The sequence below is a fragment of the Osmerus mordax genome, chromosome 28 (genome assembly GCF_038355195.1).
Source record: "Osmerus mordax isolate fOsmMor3 chromosome 28, fOsmMor3.pri, whole genome shotgun sequence".
In the NCBI taxonomy this organism is placed as follows: domain Eukaryota; kingdom Metazoa; phylum Chordata; class Actinopteri; order Osmeriformes; family Osmeridae; genus Osmerus; species Osmerus mordax.
Genome location: NC_090077.1, coordinates 5,568,262 through 5,589,024, shown reverse-complemented (window position 1 = coordinate 5,589,024; position 20,763 = coordinate 5,568,262). Strand labels below are relative to the sequence as shown.

Genomic DNA, 20,763 nt, shown 5'->3' with positions numbered 1-20,763 from the left:
AAGGTGAATGGGTGACTTTGGACGGATGGCCTTAGCGTGTGAGGCTGAGACAACTGGAGAGAGAGAGGAAGGCAGCAAAACGACAGAGAAGGAAACGTTTCCTATTCGAACAGAAGGGGGGGAGAGGATTCAAGTTCATTCAAAAAACTCTTCGACCTCGCACCGAAACGCCTCACACAGAAATGTTGACAGGCTTTGAAATGCTTTTCTGAACCGCTTTGAAATGCTTGCTGGATGTACGCTGAAGATATGTGACACCCCCTGGGTCTGTGAACTTGACGGGGTCTCGGGCAGTGTTTCGATGCGTATTTTTATTAGCCTTTCGCTTTGGCTTGGAAGATCAAATGTTCTGTAGCCTTATCTCGCAGGCACAGGTGTGTGTCAGCACATGTGGGCTTGCAAATGTGTACAGTGTGTGAGCCTGTGTGTGTGTGTGTGTGTGTGGTTTTTATGTACATCCTGGCATTATGAAACTGTATCCCCCAATTCACCTCCCCCTCCTAATCCCTTAACAGTCTAGAGGGGGCCTGGTAGTGCCTGCTGGAATGTATTTATGGAGATTATTATGTCACGTCTTGTCAATTATAAACCTGCTTTAACCAGCCTATACCCTGCAGTTTTTTTTTTAATATATATATATATTTATTTATTTGTTTACTAGTATTACTGTGTGACAACACATGGGTGAATATGTATGTTAGTTCCATTCACATTTACAGAGTTCTTTGAAATGGGGGCCAGTGGTTAGTGACGTGCAGTGGCATATTGAGTATCTGTGTGTGCTAGTGTGTGTTTGTGTGTGTGTTTGAATATTGAGTTCATCACAGCCCTCTCATGTGGAAACATTTCTGCATGCCAAGTTCCTTCCTATCCCCCTGTTAACCGAGTGTCTCCTTGCTCGCCCTGAAATGCATCCTCAGTTGTGTAGATGCGTGTGTGTTTCTAGGTTATGTGTGTGTGTGCATGTGTGTGGAAGAGGAGCACAGTTTACGTGATTGCCTGCAGTGTGAAAGCTAAATATGTTTGACTAATGATTCGTACACCTGCGTGTGTGTGTGTCTCACACTGTGAATTTTCAGTGTGAGAGAGTAGACTGTTTTAGCTGCACGAGGATTACAGATGGTTAGGTAGCTTCTATAGGTGGGGGTCTATAGATGCCAAACACAAACACACCTTCATCTGTACCGTCAATGTCTCACACTCTCCAATCAGGAAGCATACATCTCAGGTCCGCACACCTGCATTCAGGTTTGCTGATTGACGTTGATTGATGCTGTAGTGGCGGAAGTGGTTCGCTACCGTATGAGCAAATGCCTTCTTTGTGTACCAGGCTAAACCTCTTTTTGGCATCTTGTACCAAACCAGGGGTTTTGATGAGATACTATCATTTGGATCTGTCCATCTGCTCGCCATGGTTTTGTGCAGAAGCTCATCTGCGTTCTGAGAGCACTGGTTTCACGAGAATCAAAGTCGTGTCCCTTCAGCAGACGCCCAGCTGAATGTCAGCGATTGTCACACAGCCCAACATGGCAACACACCCAGGCGAAGATATGTGTATCGACACCGGCAGTTCATCAAAAAGCCATTACCCCTCCCCCACCATGCGTCGCTACGGTTACACCGTCCCAACTGCCAGGTGCCCTTTAAGCTTGGCTGACCCAGAGAGGTTGTAATTCGGACTGTGAGAGCCCCTTCCCTTTACCTGACACTTTGATGAATAGTGATCGATTTTGAGATGGATCATGCATGATGGAAAGAGCTATGTTGAATGTGTAATGTTTTGGACAGTCCAATTGACTATCCATAGGTCTTTGTGTATTTTCCTGGTAAATTGCTCACGGACACCAACATGAAAACAGCTTTTGCTAACTGAAAGCTTTATAGTGGACAGCAAGCCTTCTTGTGTGGCTTCTAAGTGAACCTACGTCGATAAAGTTGGTTTGTGTCAAATTATGTCAAATAGCATTTTTTATTTTACAAATCGTGCGAAAAATGTTGAGTTGGTTTGAAGGAGTGACGGCAAACAGTGGTTCTGCTGCTGGTGACAAGTTAAGTGACACGTGCCATGTAATCTGCTGAGTTCATCTCTGGCCCCATGAAACCCAAACATCCAAGCTATGAATGAGATGACGTTATTGTTTAAACGTTCATATTTAGTATTTAGTCTAGGGCAGAGGTCTCGACCTTGTGGTAATGACTAGGCCACCTTGTCCCAAAACATAGGCGTTGGTCTCCAACCACACACCTTTTCTTATTGCTTCAGTGTCCAGGTGTTTAGTTATAAATACTGTAAGAGCCACGGAAACTCACAGCAAATGGTTGTAAGGGAAAAAGGAGGGGTTGTTTTGGAATAAACAAAACCTGTTTTGACTCTTTAGGCAGCATTGCAGTGGAAGTAGAGTACACTTTATGCTATAATTCATTATTCACCTAACTGACTCGAAATCAAGTTTGTCTTGATTAGTTTCCAGCAAGTAATTACATTTCCTATTATAACAATTTCCCCTTGACCTTTTAAATAACAAGCAATTGGTCAAGTGTCAGCCCCAGGAGATAATATTTTTCTATTAGGAGAATGAAAAGCGTTTGCACAATGAGAGACAACAGAACCGGGCCTTCTTTTCCATGAACAATACTCAAACTCCTTGAGCTTTGATTCCAGCAACCTGATAGGCCGATGTAGGTCAAACTGACCTGTCAGATTATGAGGCGGGTCTGCTACCTGGTGTTTCGACCTATCCAGCCCCACCGGATTTTTTGTGTCGGAGGGAGAGCTCTTGACCTTGTCTTTGAACGGGACCTGAGTGAGAAGTTCTGAAGTATTGGCACGTCCTTGTCACCGACACCCAATGTTTCTTGGGTTTCTGTTGGCATTTCTGTGGCAGGTGAGTGGGGGGGGGAGGGCGATACACAAGAACACAATTGAAGTGAAAGTCTCAAATTGAATATCTGTCTGGTTTCCTCTTTCATCTCCGGACTGTGTGCGCCTTCGTCCTCTCTCAGTTTCATTTCACATCTCACTCACTGTATTGCTCTGTCGCTCACTTTCACCTTCTCCCCGTTTCTCTCTCTCTCCTTTCCCTTTCATTTTCGGCCCACCCATCTTTTCCCTTTTTTATGTGTCGTATCCTTTCTCCTTTCATTTGACACCAACCTCACCTCTCTCTGTTCTGTAATCTCTGCTTGCGCCCTGCCCTCTCTGCTTCTTTATCACGTCTCCCTCTCCGACCATCTTTCCGCCGTTGGGGAGAGAGGATCTGATAGAGTGTCGGTGAAATGGCTTCACACCTCCTTTCTTTCGTTTCTTTTTCTTTCCTTTCGGTCTCTGTCCTATGAGTGCTAGATGCTCTACGGTGCCACTCTCTGTCTTTCTCTCTCCCATTCCTCCCTCTCTCTCCCTCTTTCTTTCAGTCTTTCGCTATCTCCATCTTGCTCTCTCTGTCTCTCTCATCCCTCTCGGTCTCTCTTTCTCTCTCTGTCTCTTTCTTCTCTCTGTCTCTCTCTCTCTCTCTCTCTGTCTCTCTCTCTTTCTCTCTCTTCTTTGCTCACCTCGTGCCTCATAAACAGAAAGCATTTCAAAGCTTAGATAACACCCAATCTTATGTAAAATTCATGGAGAAAGGTGACGCCAAGGAAATAAATATATCTCTCTAATGCTAGAGACGCATTTGCATATCATGAACGAGCACACGTGCAGTGCAGAAAATCTCCATGGGTGAAAAAATAGGTCTGCGAGACAATTGTAGTTACAGTACCAAAGTACATGTTTGTCATTCCTATTCTCTGTCATGTGGTTCATCCTCAAAATGATTGTGTCAGGGCCGTTACACAGCGTTATCTGTAGGTGGCGCTCTCTCTGTCCTTGTGTTAGTGGAGGGTGGTCATTCTTTACATTTACATTTAGTCATTTAGCAGACGCTCTTATCCAGAGCGACTTACAGTAAGTACAGGGACATTCCCCTGAGGCAAGTAGGGTGAAGTGCCTTGCCCAAGGACACAACATCAGTTGGCATGACCGGGAATTGAACTGGCAACCTTCGGATTACTAGCCCGATTCCCTCACCGCTCAGCCACCTGACTCCCACTCTCTTTAGAAAACATGTTGCGTGATACGTATATCAAGATTCACGAGGAGTAAAAAAATAGGACACACACCAGCAGTTGTTAACTGTTGCATAAGAGCTGTCAGCAGCCCCGTTGGTGATGTCGCACAGTGGGTGATGTCGCTGTTTTGACAGTTACGGTACTGAACGTTTTCAATCAGCAAGTGGAAAAAAGGTTGTCAAACCGGACAGACTGCGCAGCCACTGTACCTAACCACACCATCAACCTCCATTTCGAGTATTCAGTTATGTAACATCATGGAAAACTCTCCTAGTATAGTCATTTCCCTGCTCCCACGACTCGAGTGTTCGTCCTCCTGCCCGTCACCAGGTTGAACAGAGCGCACATGCTGCTCGTTAAGCTGCGGGCTGCGACGCTGCGACGCTGCAGCAGATTTCTCGCCGCCGTGCAGCGGTGAGCAAATGTTGTGCTTCATGAACAGACCACATTCATCATTAAGATGGGATGGTTCCCATTCGTCACTAATCAGGAAAGCGGCGATTAGCTGATTCAATTAGCCCTGTCTTGTGATTTCGAAACTCATAATTCACATATGGGCTCTTTATGAAGTTGGGAGTTTGGGTATTCAGATGGCAGCCCCAGTTCCAATTAACTAAGTAAATGTACAGTACATATAATTCAAAACAAATAAGGTCAAGGGAATAAACATAATCTTACAGTAAACACAGTGTGCAAATTACGGGGGGTTTAGGGGGGTCTGACACCCTAAGACTTGGACCCCCCAAAAGAGGTAAAATCAACAGGTCGGTGGGTCGATACATTTATATATCGTTCTTACCAGTAATTGTAAATATTACAATATATTTACCATATTCAGTCAATAACAGGTTGGCGATAGACAGAAATGTTGACTTTATGTCAGGGAATATCACAAAATTTGCTATAACTCAATAGACACAGTGCCCGAGTGACCAGTGTGCAATACAGAAGCTGGTTGAATCACCTCAGAGTGTAGCTACCGCGTAGTGAGAAAGTGCAAGAAAGGTAAGTTAGCTAGCTAATACGTTTTGCTCTTGGATATTTTGTTGGTGGCCCTGACTACAAAAGTTGTTTAGTGGTACGTGCCCCATGAGCTGGTGTCATGGATTGTATTTAACATCACCTACAGACTGCATACATCAAACGAGCAAGAGACTGTAGGGATTGTAAGACTTCAGTTCACTGAAGCACGCGCCTGCTCTGTACTGGGTTCCCTTTACGCCCTGGAGAAGTAGTTGACCCCCCCGATCGTCATTGTACAATTCGCACACTGAGTAAACGTCAACGATGCCAATGGTATTTCAGCAAGGCTTTGTTTGTCTGGTGATCTCTGCCTACCAGTTTTCCATCTGGCTCCAGTAGCCCACGTCCCCTCCGTCATATCTGCTGTTTTGTCCACACAGCCACCCACTCCTGACAGCAGGTCATGGCGAGCGGAGGGGAAGTCATGTTTGAACATCCTGTGAGCTGTTTGGCGGGCCAAGCTGGGTGTGTGTGTGTGTGCAGGGCAACGAGTTGCCAGGGAAACCCTCTCGGCGTGTAAACTCGATTGGTCTTCCAGGAGCCCCACGGAAAGACGTCTCAATCAATCCAGCGCTACGCCCATAAAATCACGATTAAGTCATTATCTCGCTAACGAGGCGAACGAAGAACACAAGCTGACAATTAAGACGTTGTTGCTTTGAACGCTCGGAAACATTTATTTCCCATTTGGCATAACTCCCAAACCTGAGTCCCCCCCCCCCCCCCTTCTTCCAGACATTGTTGCTTGCTAACCCTAAATTGTCCGACTTAACAAAGACAAGTATTAACAAACTCTTGTAGCTGTCTGACCCCGAGGTCTTGGCCCCGCCCATGTTTACGAAGGCTTAGCCAACATCTCCAACCTCCGACAAGACAAGGTGACCCCTCCCGTCGCCCGCTCCCCGTACGTGCCTGTGCATACTTATACGAGCGTACGTGCGTGCCTGTGTCACGTGACCTGTTGATCACAGGTTCAAGGGGCCTTAACCTTGTGACTCTTTCATCCCACGCATACCCCAGGAGTACAACCAAGCTTTCTCTCTTAACTACTGAAAGGAAAGCTTCCAGGAAGAAGGCAGGGTTCACGGGACATTATTAAATCAGTCGAATCAATTAGACTGAGTGCTACCCCCCCCGGGGGGAATGGCTTTACATTTACATTTAGTCATTTAGCAGACGCTCTTATCCAGAGCGACTTACAGTAAGTACAGGGACATTCCCCCCGAGGCAAGTAGGGTGAAGTGCCTTGCCCAAGGACACAACGTCATTTTGGCACGGCCGGGAATCGAATTGGCAACCTTCTGATTACTAGTCCGCTTCCCTCACCGCTCAGCCACCTGACTCCTGTTTCCAATGTGGAATGAGGCTAGTTGACATCAGTATGTAAGACTGCACACCATTTACCATATGCTGTGTGTGTATGTGTGTGTGTGTGTGTGTGTGTGTGTGTGTGTGTTGTTTGCGCATGTGTGGGTCTGTTTTTCTGTTCTCCTTTCTTTCATCCTTTCAACGCTAAGTGTCGTTTAGACCGTTGTGCGTTCATGTGCGCGCAAAGATCAAGATTTACCGCCGGTCATTGATTGGCTGTCGAGAAGACCAGTGGTGAAACCACAAATCAACAACAATCAACACATTTGATATTGACAGTGCTGCCTTTCCCCCTTGTATTACACTCGCTGTTAAGATCGCGGAGAAGGGCTTCGGGTTTGGAGGTAAAACCAGAGGAGCGTTTACCTACAAAGTGCACTTTGATCGTGTCAGAGACACCCAAGGACAAACCGCACTGGGCCCTTCCAACAGGTGACATTGATTCGAGTCACAGCGAATCAATTCGAGACGTTGCGTCAGCTAAAGGGGCAGAGCTAGTCGTCGCAGGTCTCTAATCAGTGTTGCTTTTGTGTTTGGGATGATTTGGTGCAGCTGGAACACAATAAGCCACAGTCTGGAAATCAGCACCATGGACAGCGCACACCTACCGGACAGCATTGGCCCAGTCTCTATGTGCTGTTGTGACTGGATGGAGTTCAGCTTTAGAAGCAGTATACAGTACTTTCAATGCGATCAAAAAAACCTGTTTCAAGATAAGGTTTTCATTCATGTCAATACGACATTTGGCATCCATTTGTAGATAACGTCTTCACGAGCAATACGATGAGTAGATCATGTTCTTAATAAGCCCTGGTGCAGTCTGACTGTGTTTGACCTCTCAGTGGCTAAAAGCACAGCGTGTCGAATGCCAAGTGTGGAAACAGTCCCCTAGGTTTGCAAAGTGGCATTTGCTCGTAGAGACGGGAGACATTTCCTGCCTTTGTCTGGACAATGGCCCCTGTCATTCATCTGACTGTAGATGCTTATTAACAGCTTGGGTACGAGGCAGCCCAGCACTGCCTTCTGTCCCAGCTCAGGTTTGCAGGAACCGGAACCTGCCTGCTTTGATGTGGAAGAGCTTTGGAACAACTCCCCCCCCCCCCTCCCCCCTTTCCTTCTCACTCCTGTCTTTCGTCGTTTCATAGTTTAATGTTATCTCCGGTTTTTACCTCTGTCTCTCTCTCTTTCTCTCTCTGTCTTGCTCGTCATTTTCGATCTTCCTCTAAGTTCTAAGCGTCCAAATGTATCTCTGTCTCTTTCTATCTCTCTTTTTTCCGTCACTTTCCATCTCCGCCTCTCCGTCGGCCCTTTCCAGATTGACGTCGGTCCTCAAGCCACATTTAAATATGTATCTGCTGAGGTACCCCTCCATGTATCTCTGCCAGACAGCTCCCTCCCTCCCTCCCTCCCTCCCTCCCCCCTCCCTCCCTCCCTCCCTCCCTCCCTCCCTCCCCCCCCCCTCCCCCCTCCCTCCCTCCCTCCCTCCCTCCCTCCCTCCCTCCCTCCCTCCCTCCCTCCCTCCCTCCCTCCCTCCCTCCCTCTCTACCAACCCAGATCCATCATCGTCACTCCCTCCCCGAGCTTTGACGGGGAGTGAGAGACAGATCCATCGTGTCTCTTAGAGCTCGAGAACATCTCCCGACGCAAACGACCTTCGGCGCCCCCCCACCTCCCAGGCCTGCCGCTGCGTCTGCCCCCCCCCCCCCCCCCCCCCCGGCGTGATCCCCATCCATCACTCTCAGGGCCGTGGAACCACCCGCCCGGGCCGACCGCTCCGCGTTCCACCAGTGAACGGAGATGGAAGCTGCGGGGAGGGTGGCGGCGCTGGGTGGGGTTCTAGTTGGGACTTGGTGCCGAAGTCCGTCCCAGCGTGCAGCCCCGCATGGTGACGAAGGGCTCCAGTCTCTCGGATCAGAGAGGTTTGAGTCAGCTGCTGAACGACCCCCTCCCCCCTCCTCCACCGCCAGGACCCCCTTGGTAACTCTCTATTTGGGTCACAAGCAAAAATAGTTTGAATCTGTTTGATGGGTTTCCCGTTGATAAACCGTTTCCAACTGCTCAAACGAGGCGATCGCCTAGGGAATTTACTCTATTAGTGTCGTGCTTCTGGAAGGTACACAAACTCACACACACACACACACTCACGCACACACACATACAGACCCACACACACAGTCAGGTTGTGAGCTTTGTTTTGTTAGTATTCGTTGCCATCTTGGGGCACTCTGATAATGCCACTGTAATAAAAGCAAAGCACTGTTCCACCTTTCTGTCTTTATGGACATCCCTAATCAGATCTCCTTGCTGGACGCATGACAGCACATTTTGTACAGCCAGGGTAGCCTTTGAAGCTACGCGCACACACACACACACACACACACACACAGACACTTCTCCATTGGTGTGTTTGCGACTGGCCTTTGAAGCTGCCTGTAGCATTAAGCCTTCCTCCTGCTTAATAGCTCCGGTTAAATAGGCTGGATCCTCGTGTCACAGCAGTCCTCTGGAGGATTAATGCAGAGCGGGGAAATAGTTTCTCTCCATCCATCCTCTCATCCGACTGGTGCAATGGGGCTTCAACACTTGTGACAGTCCTACTGCACAAACCTTCTGGTGGTGCTATTAGCGCCCATACTGCTACCAACAGGCTTGCACAGTATGTGTGTGTGTGTGTGTGTGTGTGTGTGTGAGTCGATGCTATGTGTCAATTGCGTGGATACCTGCATACGTGTGCATTGCTGCCTAAACAGGTGGTGCAGAATATAAATGAGTTTGTGTGTGTGTGTGTGTGTGTGTGTGCTCGAGTGTGTGTTTTCCAGTCTCGTGGACGTGTGGATGTGTGAGTGCGCCTGTAAATTGGATATTAGGACATGGAAAATGAGAGTAAACAGCATGGCCACACAAAGCTATTTTTGGACCACCCTCTCTGCCTCTCTCTCTCATCTCTCTCTCCCTCTCTCATCTCTCTCTCTCTCCCTCCTTTTCCCTCTCCCCCTCTCCACCCGTTCCTTCCCCCAGGAGTTTGCTGCAACTATATCAAACCATCCTTCAAACCGCACTCTGCCATCATCAGCTGTCATACTTCCCCCTCAACAAGGGAGCATTTCTCTCCAGCTGGTTCCGACTCACTCTGTCTGCGTCTATGGGTGGCCATCTTCTCTACAGTAGCACCACGTCGGTCTGACCGACATGACATTTTTCCAAACAACCCTGGGCCATTCGCTGGGTCTCAACTCACACGGTCGATAGGGGGGCAGTGGTTTGACAGCCCCGGACGACTGCAGCGGCACTGGATAAAGATGGAACGTTCTCCAAGGTTCTCCGCACGCTGTTGGGTTGTCTTTGGCGTGCGCACTGCTGGAGCGCCAGCTCATTTCAACGTGCATTCCCGTCTTTCTCTTGGGCTTTTACCTGGCAAACAGAAACACACAACACCATCCACACACACACGCACGCACACACTCACCCCCCCCCCCCCTAGAGTGTATAGAGGCTGAGTAAAGTATTCCTCCATGGCGGTCTCCGAGCCAGGAGAGAGAGGGAGGTGTGGAGATGGTGTCTGAGGAAGAGAGACACCGAGGGGAGCTGTTGAGATCATTACCAAGCCTGGGCATTGAACTACTTCTCTCGTGTCTGACACTCTGAAGACAAACTCATGTTGTTTACAAGGACAATGTTGCGTTAGGATCTTCCCTGTTTTGTTTGTTTCCCCTCCCCCTGTTTTTGGGACCAGGCTGCTGTACGAATGGCTTTTCTTCTTCGGTCAGAATGTTCCGGGGGTTCTGTTTTGCCGCTGGTCATTAACAGAACGAGGCAGCCGTCGTGGCTCCTCGCTGGCCTCGGCCTGGATCCGTCGTCTAATCGGAAACACCGAAAGATGCATTTTCGGGGCTCCACAGTTTATGGCCCCTCAGTGTGCTGTGTGGTCCGCCGTTTCCTTTTTAGTAGGTCTTCTGTTTGGCTGCCTGGATAAGCTCAAATCTCCTTCATCCTCCATCATAAGCATCAGCGGGGGGGGGGGGGGAGCATGGATTCCGAGTTCAGTGAATGAATGGAAGTTGTCTCTGGTTCAGAGCTGGCCTGGTTGAGAGGAGGAGAGAGACAAGCCAAGATAAGAATAGACCTCAGAGCAGCTGTAAAGGAGCTATTCGGGGACACATCCACACATCCAACAGAGTGCCGGGGAAGGTGTTAAACTTCTAGGCAAATTGTTACAGTGCAGGAGTGCATGGGCACGGGATGTCCGTCCATGGATTAATTACAAGGTGTGACTGAGAGGGACAGAGGTGGAGAGGAGAGGGAGAAGCAGATGGAGAGGGAGAAGTGGGAGAAGGAGAAGGAGGAGGAGGAGGGCTAAATGGAAGGAGAAAGGGAGAAGGAGGGGGGGGGTGGGGGGGTCGGGACAGGTCAAGTCTACATGGTTAATCACGAGAACCTTCCCTGTAACACTCTCGTCTCAGGTCATCAATCATGTGGTCTCCTGCTCAACGGCACTTTGGCACGATTTATCCGGGCTCTAAAAATGCTGTATCTCCGAAATCCCATTTAATACCTCCATGTGAGAGAATTATAGAGATCTCTCTCCGACCCTCCTCTTCTCCCTCTCGCTTCACCCACCATCCTTCTCCTTCTGCCTTTTCCCGCCTCTCCCTCCTTCTCTCTCCCCACCCCCACCCCCTCTCTCGCTCCCTGTCATAGAGAGCGTTTCCCTCTAATACCCCACTAAGACAGATCTTCTCAGCCCTCCACCCTCAGCCTGTCAGCCAGGACGGTAGGCTCCTCGGAGGGATAGAAACAGGGAGACAGAGAGGGAAGGGTAGAGTGGAGGACGTACAGAGAGAAGGATGGGCAAGGGAGACCAACAGCAGGTGTGTGAAAGTGTGCGTGGGTGCGTGGGTGTGTGTGTGGAGGGGGGGGTGGGGTTGTTATTGTTGCAGACGAAAGAAAGAAAAGGCCCAGGAAAGGGAGCTCGACAGGCCGAAGCCAAAAGAAGAGGGATGTACTGTTGATAAAGGAGAAGGAGAACAGGTTTTATAAGAGAGGAGCCGTGAGAAGCGGGACTGAGAGCTTGGGGAGGCTGCAACAGAACGAGAGCCAAAAAAGAAAAGGGGAGGAATGATGCGAGCAGAGAAAGGGCTAGAATGAGAGAGGGATGACAGTCGCAGGGGGGTTGGGTCCCTCTCTGATCCTCCGCCAGCTCCCCTCCCCCCCCCCCCCCCCCCCCCCCCCCCCCGCGTTATCAGTCCCTCCCAGACATGGAAGACGCACTTGGACCCACAATGCAGCGGGGCTCTCACCCATCGGTCTGGAGAAAATAGCGTTAACCCCTCTCCGTCGGCGAGACGGGGGTCGGGCCACAACAGCCGGTGGTGACGCGGTCCAGAGGTCCTCAAGCTTTAGACAGCCCCACCCCCATCCCCATACCCCCATCCACCCTCAACCTGTCTCCCAAGCCAGGCGCGAGGGCACCATCACAATCTGGCTCAGCGCCGCGGTTACAAGTGGGGCCAAGCTACATGGTTAGCCCCACTGCTTTGCATTGTGTGGTGGGGCCGAGTGAGGTGGTTATCCCGGCTGCCCCCAGTTTCAGTGCGCTGGGAGTTTGGATGGTTGAATTTCAGGCGCTAACATTTGGCTAATGCTGATTACCGTTGGCTTGATGACATCCAGAAGCTTAAACATTCTCGCTTAAAGGGCCAGAGTTGCTGGGGCGTATGGTGTCATTTTACCCCACCACAGCCTCGAAAAATCAGCATAAAGTAGTTTCAAATCAGTCCCCCTTCCATTTGAATGAGATCATCTAAATGGTTGGAACTGTCAATGGGAAATCATATAGAATCCCGGAGAGATAGAGGAAGAGAGAGAGAGAAAAAGAGAGAGAGTGAGAGAGGGCTGTGTTTTGCCACGGCATGGCGTCTAATTCCCTGTGGAAATTACTCGAAGAGATGAAATAGATTTTCCACCTTCGTCGGGAAGATAATTATGCGAAACCGTAAGCAGCTGGCTCCCAGGGGGAGCAGAGAGCAGGACCGGTCAAGTCTTGAACAACGTATCGTTTCAAAGACCATAACAGCAAGGGTGAAACCCTCGACAGGGAGAGAGGCAGATTCCTTTTTTTGTCGGTCGGCACTTCTAATAAACATAGTCAATAATTCGGATTTGATTAAACTGACAGAAGAAATTCAAAGCAAACACATGAGAGTAGCGCAGGTAGCGGCTTGTTGCCAAACAAGCAGGTTCGGTATCGCACAGGAGAGCTTTACCCTGACCTCTTGTGGTTTTCCTCCATCTGTTCTAGATTAGCCCGGTTCTTTCACCTCGGCCAATCCGCCCCTCGGGCTTTTCTCGCGGTTTATGACCCAAGCCCACCTGTTTGGTAAGCTACAAGCCTGCCGCATGTTGAAGTCATGTGAGTCGTCTGAGGGGGAGGACTGCCGGTCTTGGTCAAAATGCAGGGTAGAAACGCCCACGCGTTGGGGAAATATTGTGTGTCTTTACGGGGTAAAAAAAAGGGTTGAAATGTGATTTCGTTTTTTCTTGCCTTCTCTGTGTGTGGGTGGGCCCGGTTCTGTCCGCCTTGCCCTGTGTGTGTGTGTATGTGTGTGTGTGTGTGTGTGAGCGTGGATGTGTGTGTCGGGGCCCCGCTGATTGGCTGGGGGTGATGCCGCTGTCTGGCTGAGCCTGGCTGTGGCTGACAGTTCATTTCCAGGGACCCAGGCGTCGGTGTGTCACAGCTAATCTGGGCGAATCAAGTCGCCTGGCAAAACACGACTCGGGAGGTGAGATGGTGAGTAGGAGCCGGAGAAGGGAACAGGGGTGGCTTGTCAACACCTGGGCTCCCCTTATCCCCCCGCTCTGGCCTCCTGCTGAGTTTCATACTGGAAGTTCGAATGCCACCCGGATGTTGAAGTGTGTCCCTCCGTTGCTATTCTCACCTTTGCTCGCTGTGTGTACTGCTCCTTGTCCCCTTAACGGCCCCTAGAGGAGTACGCAGGGTGATGGCCTAGTTGCAGGGCTGCGCAGTTTGAGTTGTGCGTCACTCGCCTGTCAGAGATCCACAGTTGTTACATAACATGTTATGTAACTCAGAACTTTACTTTATATTTGATAACTTTCACGGGGATGTGTCTTCATCCTCCTCTCTCCTCTCTCTCCTCCTTTCTCCTGCTCTCCCTCCTCTCTCTCCTCCTCTCTCCTCTTCTCCCTCTTCCTCTCCCTCCTCTCTCTCCTCTTTTCCTTCCTCCTCTCCCTCCTCCTCTCTCTCTTCCTCTCTCTCCTCCTCTCCTTCCTCCTCTCCCTCCTCCTCTCCCTCCTCCTCTCCCTCCTCTCTCTCCTCCTCTCCCTCCTCCTCTCCCTCCTGTCTCTCCTCCTCTCCCTCCTCCTTTCCCTCCTCCTCTCCCCTCCTCTTGTTTCTCCTCTCCTTCCTCCTGTCCATCCGGCCATAAGCTGCATGGGGTTGTGATCAGGCTAATTGAAAGACCGTTACCTCTGTAGAAAACCTTTTGGGAATTGATGTCGATCGCACCCATTTAGCATTCACTTGATCTCTGTCCAATTAGAACGAAGGTGGAAGGGTTCGGTTGGGACGGGCTGTATGGAAACACAATAAGTTTACGATTGGAGTTATCTAGATTTTTATGGTAGGGAAGGGAAAATTTGCGGTTCCAGGCAGACCAGGACAATATCTCCGTGGTGTCTGAATGGTTATTGTGATTAGTAGGTAAGCTATGGCTAAACACACACACACAGACATACTCGCTCTCTCTCACACACACACACACACACACACACACACACACACACACACACACACACACACACACACACACACACACACACACACACCCTCATGCAAACACCGGGGACAAAGCCAACCTTCTTACAGAGAAATATGTCATCACTGACATTTGGCAATGCAGAGAAGTGTTAATCTTGTCCTCAATCGAAACGTCTGTTAAGATCCCAATGTGCAATGAAAAACACACGATTCTCACCCAATAGTGTGGAATGAGCTCTCTGTGTGTGTGTGTGTGTGTGACACACGGACAGACAGTGAGAGAGAGCAAGATTAATGATTGGCCTCAGAGGGACCATTTAGCTCACTGTCGTTTTCCACATCGGATCAGGGCGGGACAGAAAATGTGCGGAAGAAACGGGGAACGGAGAGAGAGAGAGAGAGAGAGATAGAGAGAGAGAGAGAAAGAGAGAGAGGGAGAGAGATAGAGAGAGAGAGAGAAAGAGAGAGAGAGAGAGGGAGAGTGACAGAGACAAAGACAAAAAAAAGGAGGGGAGATAAAGGAAGGAAGAAAAGGAAAACCATGTGTTGACGGGGGGGGGGGGACATCAGTTATTAGACAGTCTGATTTCCCACAGTAGCACATTTGAAAGGCAGTCAGAGACATATAGGGGCTGACAGTGCTCCGAATCGCTCCCTACTCCCCATTAAGGATGGAGTGATAATAAGTCCAAACAACTCTGGCAATGGCATCCAAGACCAGCTGTACGTTATGCAGAATGCGTCTCTTTGCTTGATTGCTTTTCGAGTTCCGTTAACAACTTCATAGCCTGAAGGGCCTCAACGGATTCGAGTCCTCTGTATCGGACAGCGTGGCGGCGCCTAGCACCTGCCCACCTCTCGCTCCCTCCAGAAACCGAGGGTATGTTGTTTGTGTACGCAGAAGGGGTTAAAGACTTAGTCCTCGCCGCCGAGAGGTCGCTCTAAACCTCGCGCACGGCGCCGGCCCTTCTCCTCCGGCGTCCTCGCGGCCTCTCCGGCGTCGAATACGACGAGCGGGAGAGCGGCGCGGGCCGACCAGGTCACCGAGGTCGGCCGAACGGTCGGGAAGAAGGGATGCTGTCGCGGATGCCCGTTTCTCTCGGTTGCGTCTCGGTCCCTTAGTCATCTCCCGTTCCCTCCCCAAACACACACACACACACTCACCTATTTAGCGCTGTGTGGGAGCGTAGGAGGACGAGAGTGTTTTAATGAGCATTAGCACGGAGCCACCTCCCACCAGGCAAGCCGTCTATAGATCCGAGTTCATCCTGATTTAGACAATGGGAGGGCGGGAGTGCGTGGGATCGACACAGAGCCGGAGCCACAGCCACAGTTACGTAGCTACGACCGCCCTCTGGAGATCTTCTTGCTTTTTTGCGGGGTATTTATGCTGGCGTTTCGTTCTGTGAGCCTCCCCTGCCCCCCCCCCCCCTCCCCGCCCCCGCGAGGATTTCCCATCGGCAAGACAGAGACAAGTCCACCGCCCTCTGAAAGTTTGGAGCGAAATAACCTCGGACGATGCCAGTTTGCTGGTTTGACAGAACGAAAGGTCGCTTTTTTCTTCTTCTTTTCTCGTAGATCAAGTGGCCTAGAGTTTCCAAGATGTGTGTACATCTGCGTGTGTGTGTGTGTGTTTGTGTGTGTAGATGTACTTGGTGCATTGTGTGGCGTAATCTTGGATAGTCCGGCTCAGGAATCCCACCTGCTCACAAGATGGCTATCATAAATCCCACTGGTTCAATCCTCTTCTCTGCCAGCCTGGGTTAAGAAGTGGTACTGTTGGCTCTCGACTAAACCTTCCTCCCTCCTCTTTCCTCCCTCCTTTCCCTTTTCACTTCCTTCCTCCCTCGTCCCTCTGTTCTCCCTTCCTACCTCACCGTCGCCATCTGGGTGGTCTTGAAGCCTAACGATGTGCCAATAGCCGTGGAAACGATTAGTTCTTATCCTTGGATATCCACTGTAAGCCAATGCAAAGAAAGTATTTGTGTAGCCAAAAGCTTCTACGGTGTCCGTCCTCCCAGCGCTTTTCGCATCGTACGTCGCTGAGGAAGACAGCCCTGTTGCAACAGGCGTGCACTCATCATATACAGTAGCTCCTAACAGAACTTCATTTCTTCAGCACCTCACACGAACTCAGGCCTACCTTGCTGTCTCACTTTCCCTTCACTCTATCCCTTCAAGGCTCTCTCTCTCTGTCTCTCTCTCTCTCTCTCTCTGTCTCTCTCTCTCTCTCCCCCTTTCTTCATCAGACTATCAGTCTTAATCACGAGGTATAAACACTTAAGGGGTTGATAGATGGCTGGTCGCGGTGAATCAACGGTGTGTCTTGTTAGCTGTAGGGTAGGAGAGGACGAGCACCAATCCTTGACGGCCGTTCGTCAAGATGGCCTCCACCCCCCCCCCCCTCCCGATACGTGCCAGCAGCACTGAAGCGCTGACAGGGTAGACTTCTGGGTGAGGGCTCCCCAGGGGCCCAGGGGCTATCCTTTCCAATCAGTTGAAAACATGCCCCGACTCAGAGAGAACCCACAAGGATATGACCTACACATCCATAAAACAGACGCGTCAGGTCGTCGGATTTCCGCTCGGCTGAAATGCTATGAGAGCACAGCCACGGGAGGGATAGGAGCAAGCGTGGCTTGAATTAAGCCGGGATTCATGACGGTGGGGGGGGGGGGTTGGTTGTCCTTCCCTGACCACCCCCACCCCCACTGCACAGTTATCTTTTCTCTGTCTTTCAACCCAGCTCAATATGGTTATTGACACTGGGGCCAACTTTGGGTGGTATGGAATTGGAAGAAATCGGAGGAAGTCATTGAGGTCCAGAGCTGGTGAACCCAAGACGTGAGTCAAGGTCAACATGATCCATAAACCAAATCTCAAGTGGGTGTGGTTTAAACCCTTCTTAACCAGGGAAATATTGTAAAAGCCGTGCGACCGACACGCATGGCACTCTCGCGCACACAGGCACGCTACCACACGCGCACATCAACATACATTGAAAAGATCATCGGTTCCAAGATCTGAAGCGTGATGCTGAAGGTCACATTCCCCTATGCTAATGAGCCGTAAAGGACACGGTTGACGAGGTGTCGTCTGAGCGTTCGTACGGCGTTCCGTCCTGGGCCTCCTTGCGTGCCTTGCAGCGCCGGTAAAACCCGTGAGCGACCGTCATTTCCAGCTCCGTGACGGGTTTTGGCGGTCATGCTACCGGGTACCGTTTTCGTAAACGGTGCTACCCGCCCGCCTTGGGAATCGAACCTGATTGTTGCGATTGTTATTATCGTTTATTCGAGCGACACTCAGCAGTGAGTCGGATGGTGGGTGGGTGAATCACTTATTTGCTTTCAGACTTGGCCAGTAATGAAGGCATCGGTTTACTATCTCCATCACATTCTCATCGCCGAGAGTGTTTCGGTAAAGGGATTATGGTTTCCAGACACACATACATGCACAGCTACACACACAATCTGGTTGGGATAAGAATGCAGAACCACAACACCGTAGACATCTACCAGTAATCACATTACCTCCAGATCCATACCTTCCCAGCCGGAAGCCTAGGTTGACCCATGGGTCTGTCAGAGAATTGACTCTTAGTCATACAATCTATTTGCTCTATTGCTATCTTGAATGATTTACCACCAATAATCTATTTTAATATTACAGATCCTCTTTCTCCTTCATACTACATTACAGGGAATGATACAAGACTATAGGAACGACAATTCAAATGTGATAGTTATTCAGGAACTGGGAATTATGGGAAATGAGAATTAGATACAGGAATACTGGTATTAGAAACTGAATTAGAATCAGAATTCGGTTTATTCGCCATGTATGTTATAAAAACACGGATTACAGTACCCTATGGGAAGTGCTTCTAAACTACAATCCAGGTGTTCCGAGTACTATAGTTCATTATAACAGAAATTAAACTGGTAATAATATATCGATCAAACTATTGTTATATTTTGTTGGATTACTTTCTGTAACCTCTTTTTATGGATCCGGAAATTGCCAGTGTACCAGTCTTACCATTACCAGGATCGTAACTCTTGGCTAGCTGCGGGCAGTATGGGTTCAGATGAGGGTTTATCTTATCTAAGGCCTCAAGCCTCAGGGTGGTTTTAGATGGGAACATGTCTCGTCAGCTCCAAGGAGCCCCGGGATCGACACATCTTCACATGGCATGGTGGTGAGCCTCACCAATCAGAGCCTTGGATGTGGGGCCTACTGTTGGAATGGCATTCTCCGCGTCATCACTTCCCAGGGAACAAGATAGAGCTTTAAGTACCTTTATTTGCTCTTGGGACCTGAAGCCATAGTCAATACCTTGTGACCCTCACTGACAATAACACACACACACAACTGTTCCATTTTCATTTCGTTTTTTTTTTTATGTGTGTGCGTGTGTGCACGCAAGTGTGTGTGTGTGTGTTGTGTGTGTGCTTTTCAGATTCCCTGCTCCGATTCCCAGCTGCACCCAAGAGGGTTTTAGGGATGCGGGGGATTTCCAGTTTTCCGTCTCCATAGCAACACTCAGCAGGATGGGGACTGCAACAGTTACGCTGATCACGGTTGAAGAGAGAGGGGAGGGAGAGATGGAGGGATGGATGGATGGGGGAGGAAAGAGGCGAGTAAAAAGGAGGCAGGAGTGGATGATGAGAGAGAGTTGGGCTAAGTGGAAGGATGGAGATGGTGGTAAGGAGGAGAGGGGAGGGAGGGTTAAGACTTGTGTGAGGAAGAAGGTTATGTAACGTTGGAGCACCCTGCTAGTTCTGGAAACGGGTCCTCGCTGACGCACCGAGGGCTTTTGGGATTGCTGGTACAATAACCCTCTCTCTCCTTCCTCCTCTGCGCTCTCCCTGTATCTCTCCCTCCCTCTCTTTGCCGGAACATTCTGAGGGCTCTGCTGGAAAGGAGGAAGTGCGACTTACATTTACATTTAGTCATTTAGCAGACGCTCTTATCCAGAGCGACTTACAGTAAGTACAGGGACATTCCCCAGATGCAAGTAGGGTGAAGTGCCTTGCCCAAGGACACAACGTCAGTTGGCATGACCGGGAATCAAACTGGCAACCTTCGGATTACTAGCCCGATTCCCTCACCGCTCAGCCACCTGACTTCCCTTGCGATGGTCCTCCCCTCACCTTTCTCTTCCTCCCTATCTATCCTCCGCCACTTCCTGTCAAGCCTTTGAACTGGAATTCAAACGCAGCATATGGACATATTGGTTCTCTCAAGTCTTTGTGACATAACATCCGTTTGTGACAGAGGGAAAATCGAACCGGGCCTAATCTACTCTGTCTGAGGACTAAAGATGGGACGTGTGCCGAAGTAGAATGTGTCCATAGAGACATGTTTAATAGTCCCTCCATTTTAATGATGTCGAGTACCGAACTGGATTATATCTCACAGTAGCCGTGCTGACAAAGTGTTTCTCTAGGCTGACTCGTTTGGTCTGTGAGGGTCTTGACAGTGGACACACACCCACACACACATACACACACACACACAAGCGTGTGCGCGACTTCCCGTGACGAGTCTCTGATGCAGTTTGGCCGGTAGCCATCGAAGCTTTGTCTATCCTACCTCCGGGGGGAAAGGACTATGTCTCTTAAAACGAGAAGTCATTTATCACTCTTGAGAAACCAAGTGGGGGGAAATCAATCTTCCAAGGCCGTCCAGGAGTTCACAAAGCAGCCAATCCCGATTGGAGAGGTTCCAGTGAGAACGCAGACTCAATATTAGTTGTTTATGATGTGATTAAACCACCAGAGGTCAGAGACCTGAAGAGGTGTGTGGAAGCACGTGTGTGTGTGTGTGTGTGTGTGAGAGAGGATGGGTGTGTGCGCAATACTGTCGTGTGATATTATTGACGGTGTGCCAAGGAGGGGAGCTGTCATATGTTACCACTGTGCTGCACAAAGACAGAGACAGAGAGAGAGAGAGAGAGAGAGAGAGAGAGAGAGAGAGAGAGAGAGAGAGAGAGAAAGCGACAGAGGAAGGGATGGAGAGAGAGAAGGAGGGGAGACAGAGGGAAAGAGGGAGAGACGGAAAGAAAAGGAGATAGGGAGGGTGTGACAGAGAGAGAGGGAGAGAGAGATGGGGAGGTAAAGCGAGAGAGAGAGAGAAATTGAGATAAAGAGAAAGACGGCTGAGTCAAAGTCATGATTTTTTACTGTCGTGATTCATTTCTACTAGTTGGGCTCTGGGACGCTAAACGCAAGTTCCATTACGTCCACCAAATAGAAAATGCCCTTTCACTTTGGCTCCCAGGATGAGATGCTGGATGGGAAAATGTAATTTGTTCCCTCTGAGAAAGCAAGAAACTGAAACCCTGCTCTATTTAAAGATCCCGTGTCCATTTACCATAGCTTACTCATTTCACGTATTTTGTGTTTTAATAGATTTTTTTTTTGTAGTTGAAGAATCCCTTTAATGACGATATTTTGTCTGGTAATACGAACGCTGGCTTGCTGCAAATG

General features: G+C 49.6%; 1 protein-coding gene across 1 annotated transcript in view; it reads left to right on the top strand.

Moving 5' to 3' along the window:
* Nucleotides 1-20,763, top strand: part of LOC136937792 (transient receptor potential cation channel subfamily M member 3-like) — a 57,701-nt gene that overhangs the window by 13,216 nt on the left and 23,722 nt on the right. Inside the window, 1 exon segment of the mRNA XM_067230913.1 lies at nt 12,190-12,196. Within this exon segment, the coding sequence (XP_067087014.1) occupies nt 12,190-12,196 (7 nt within the window).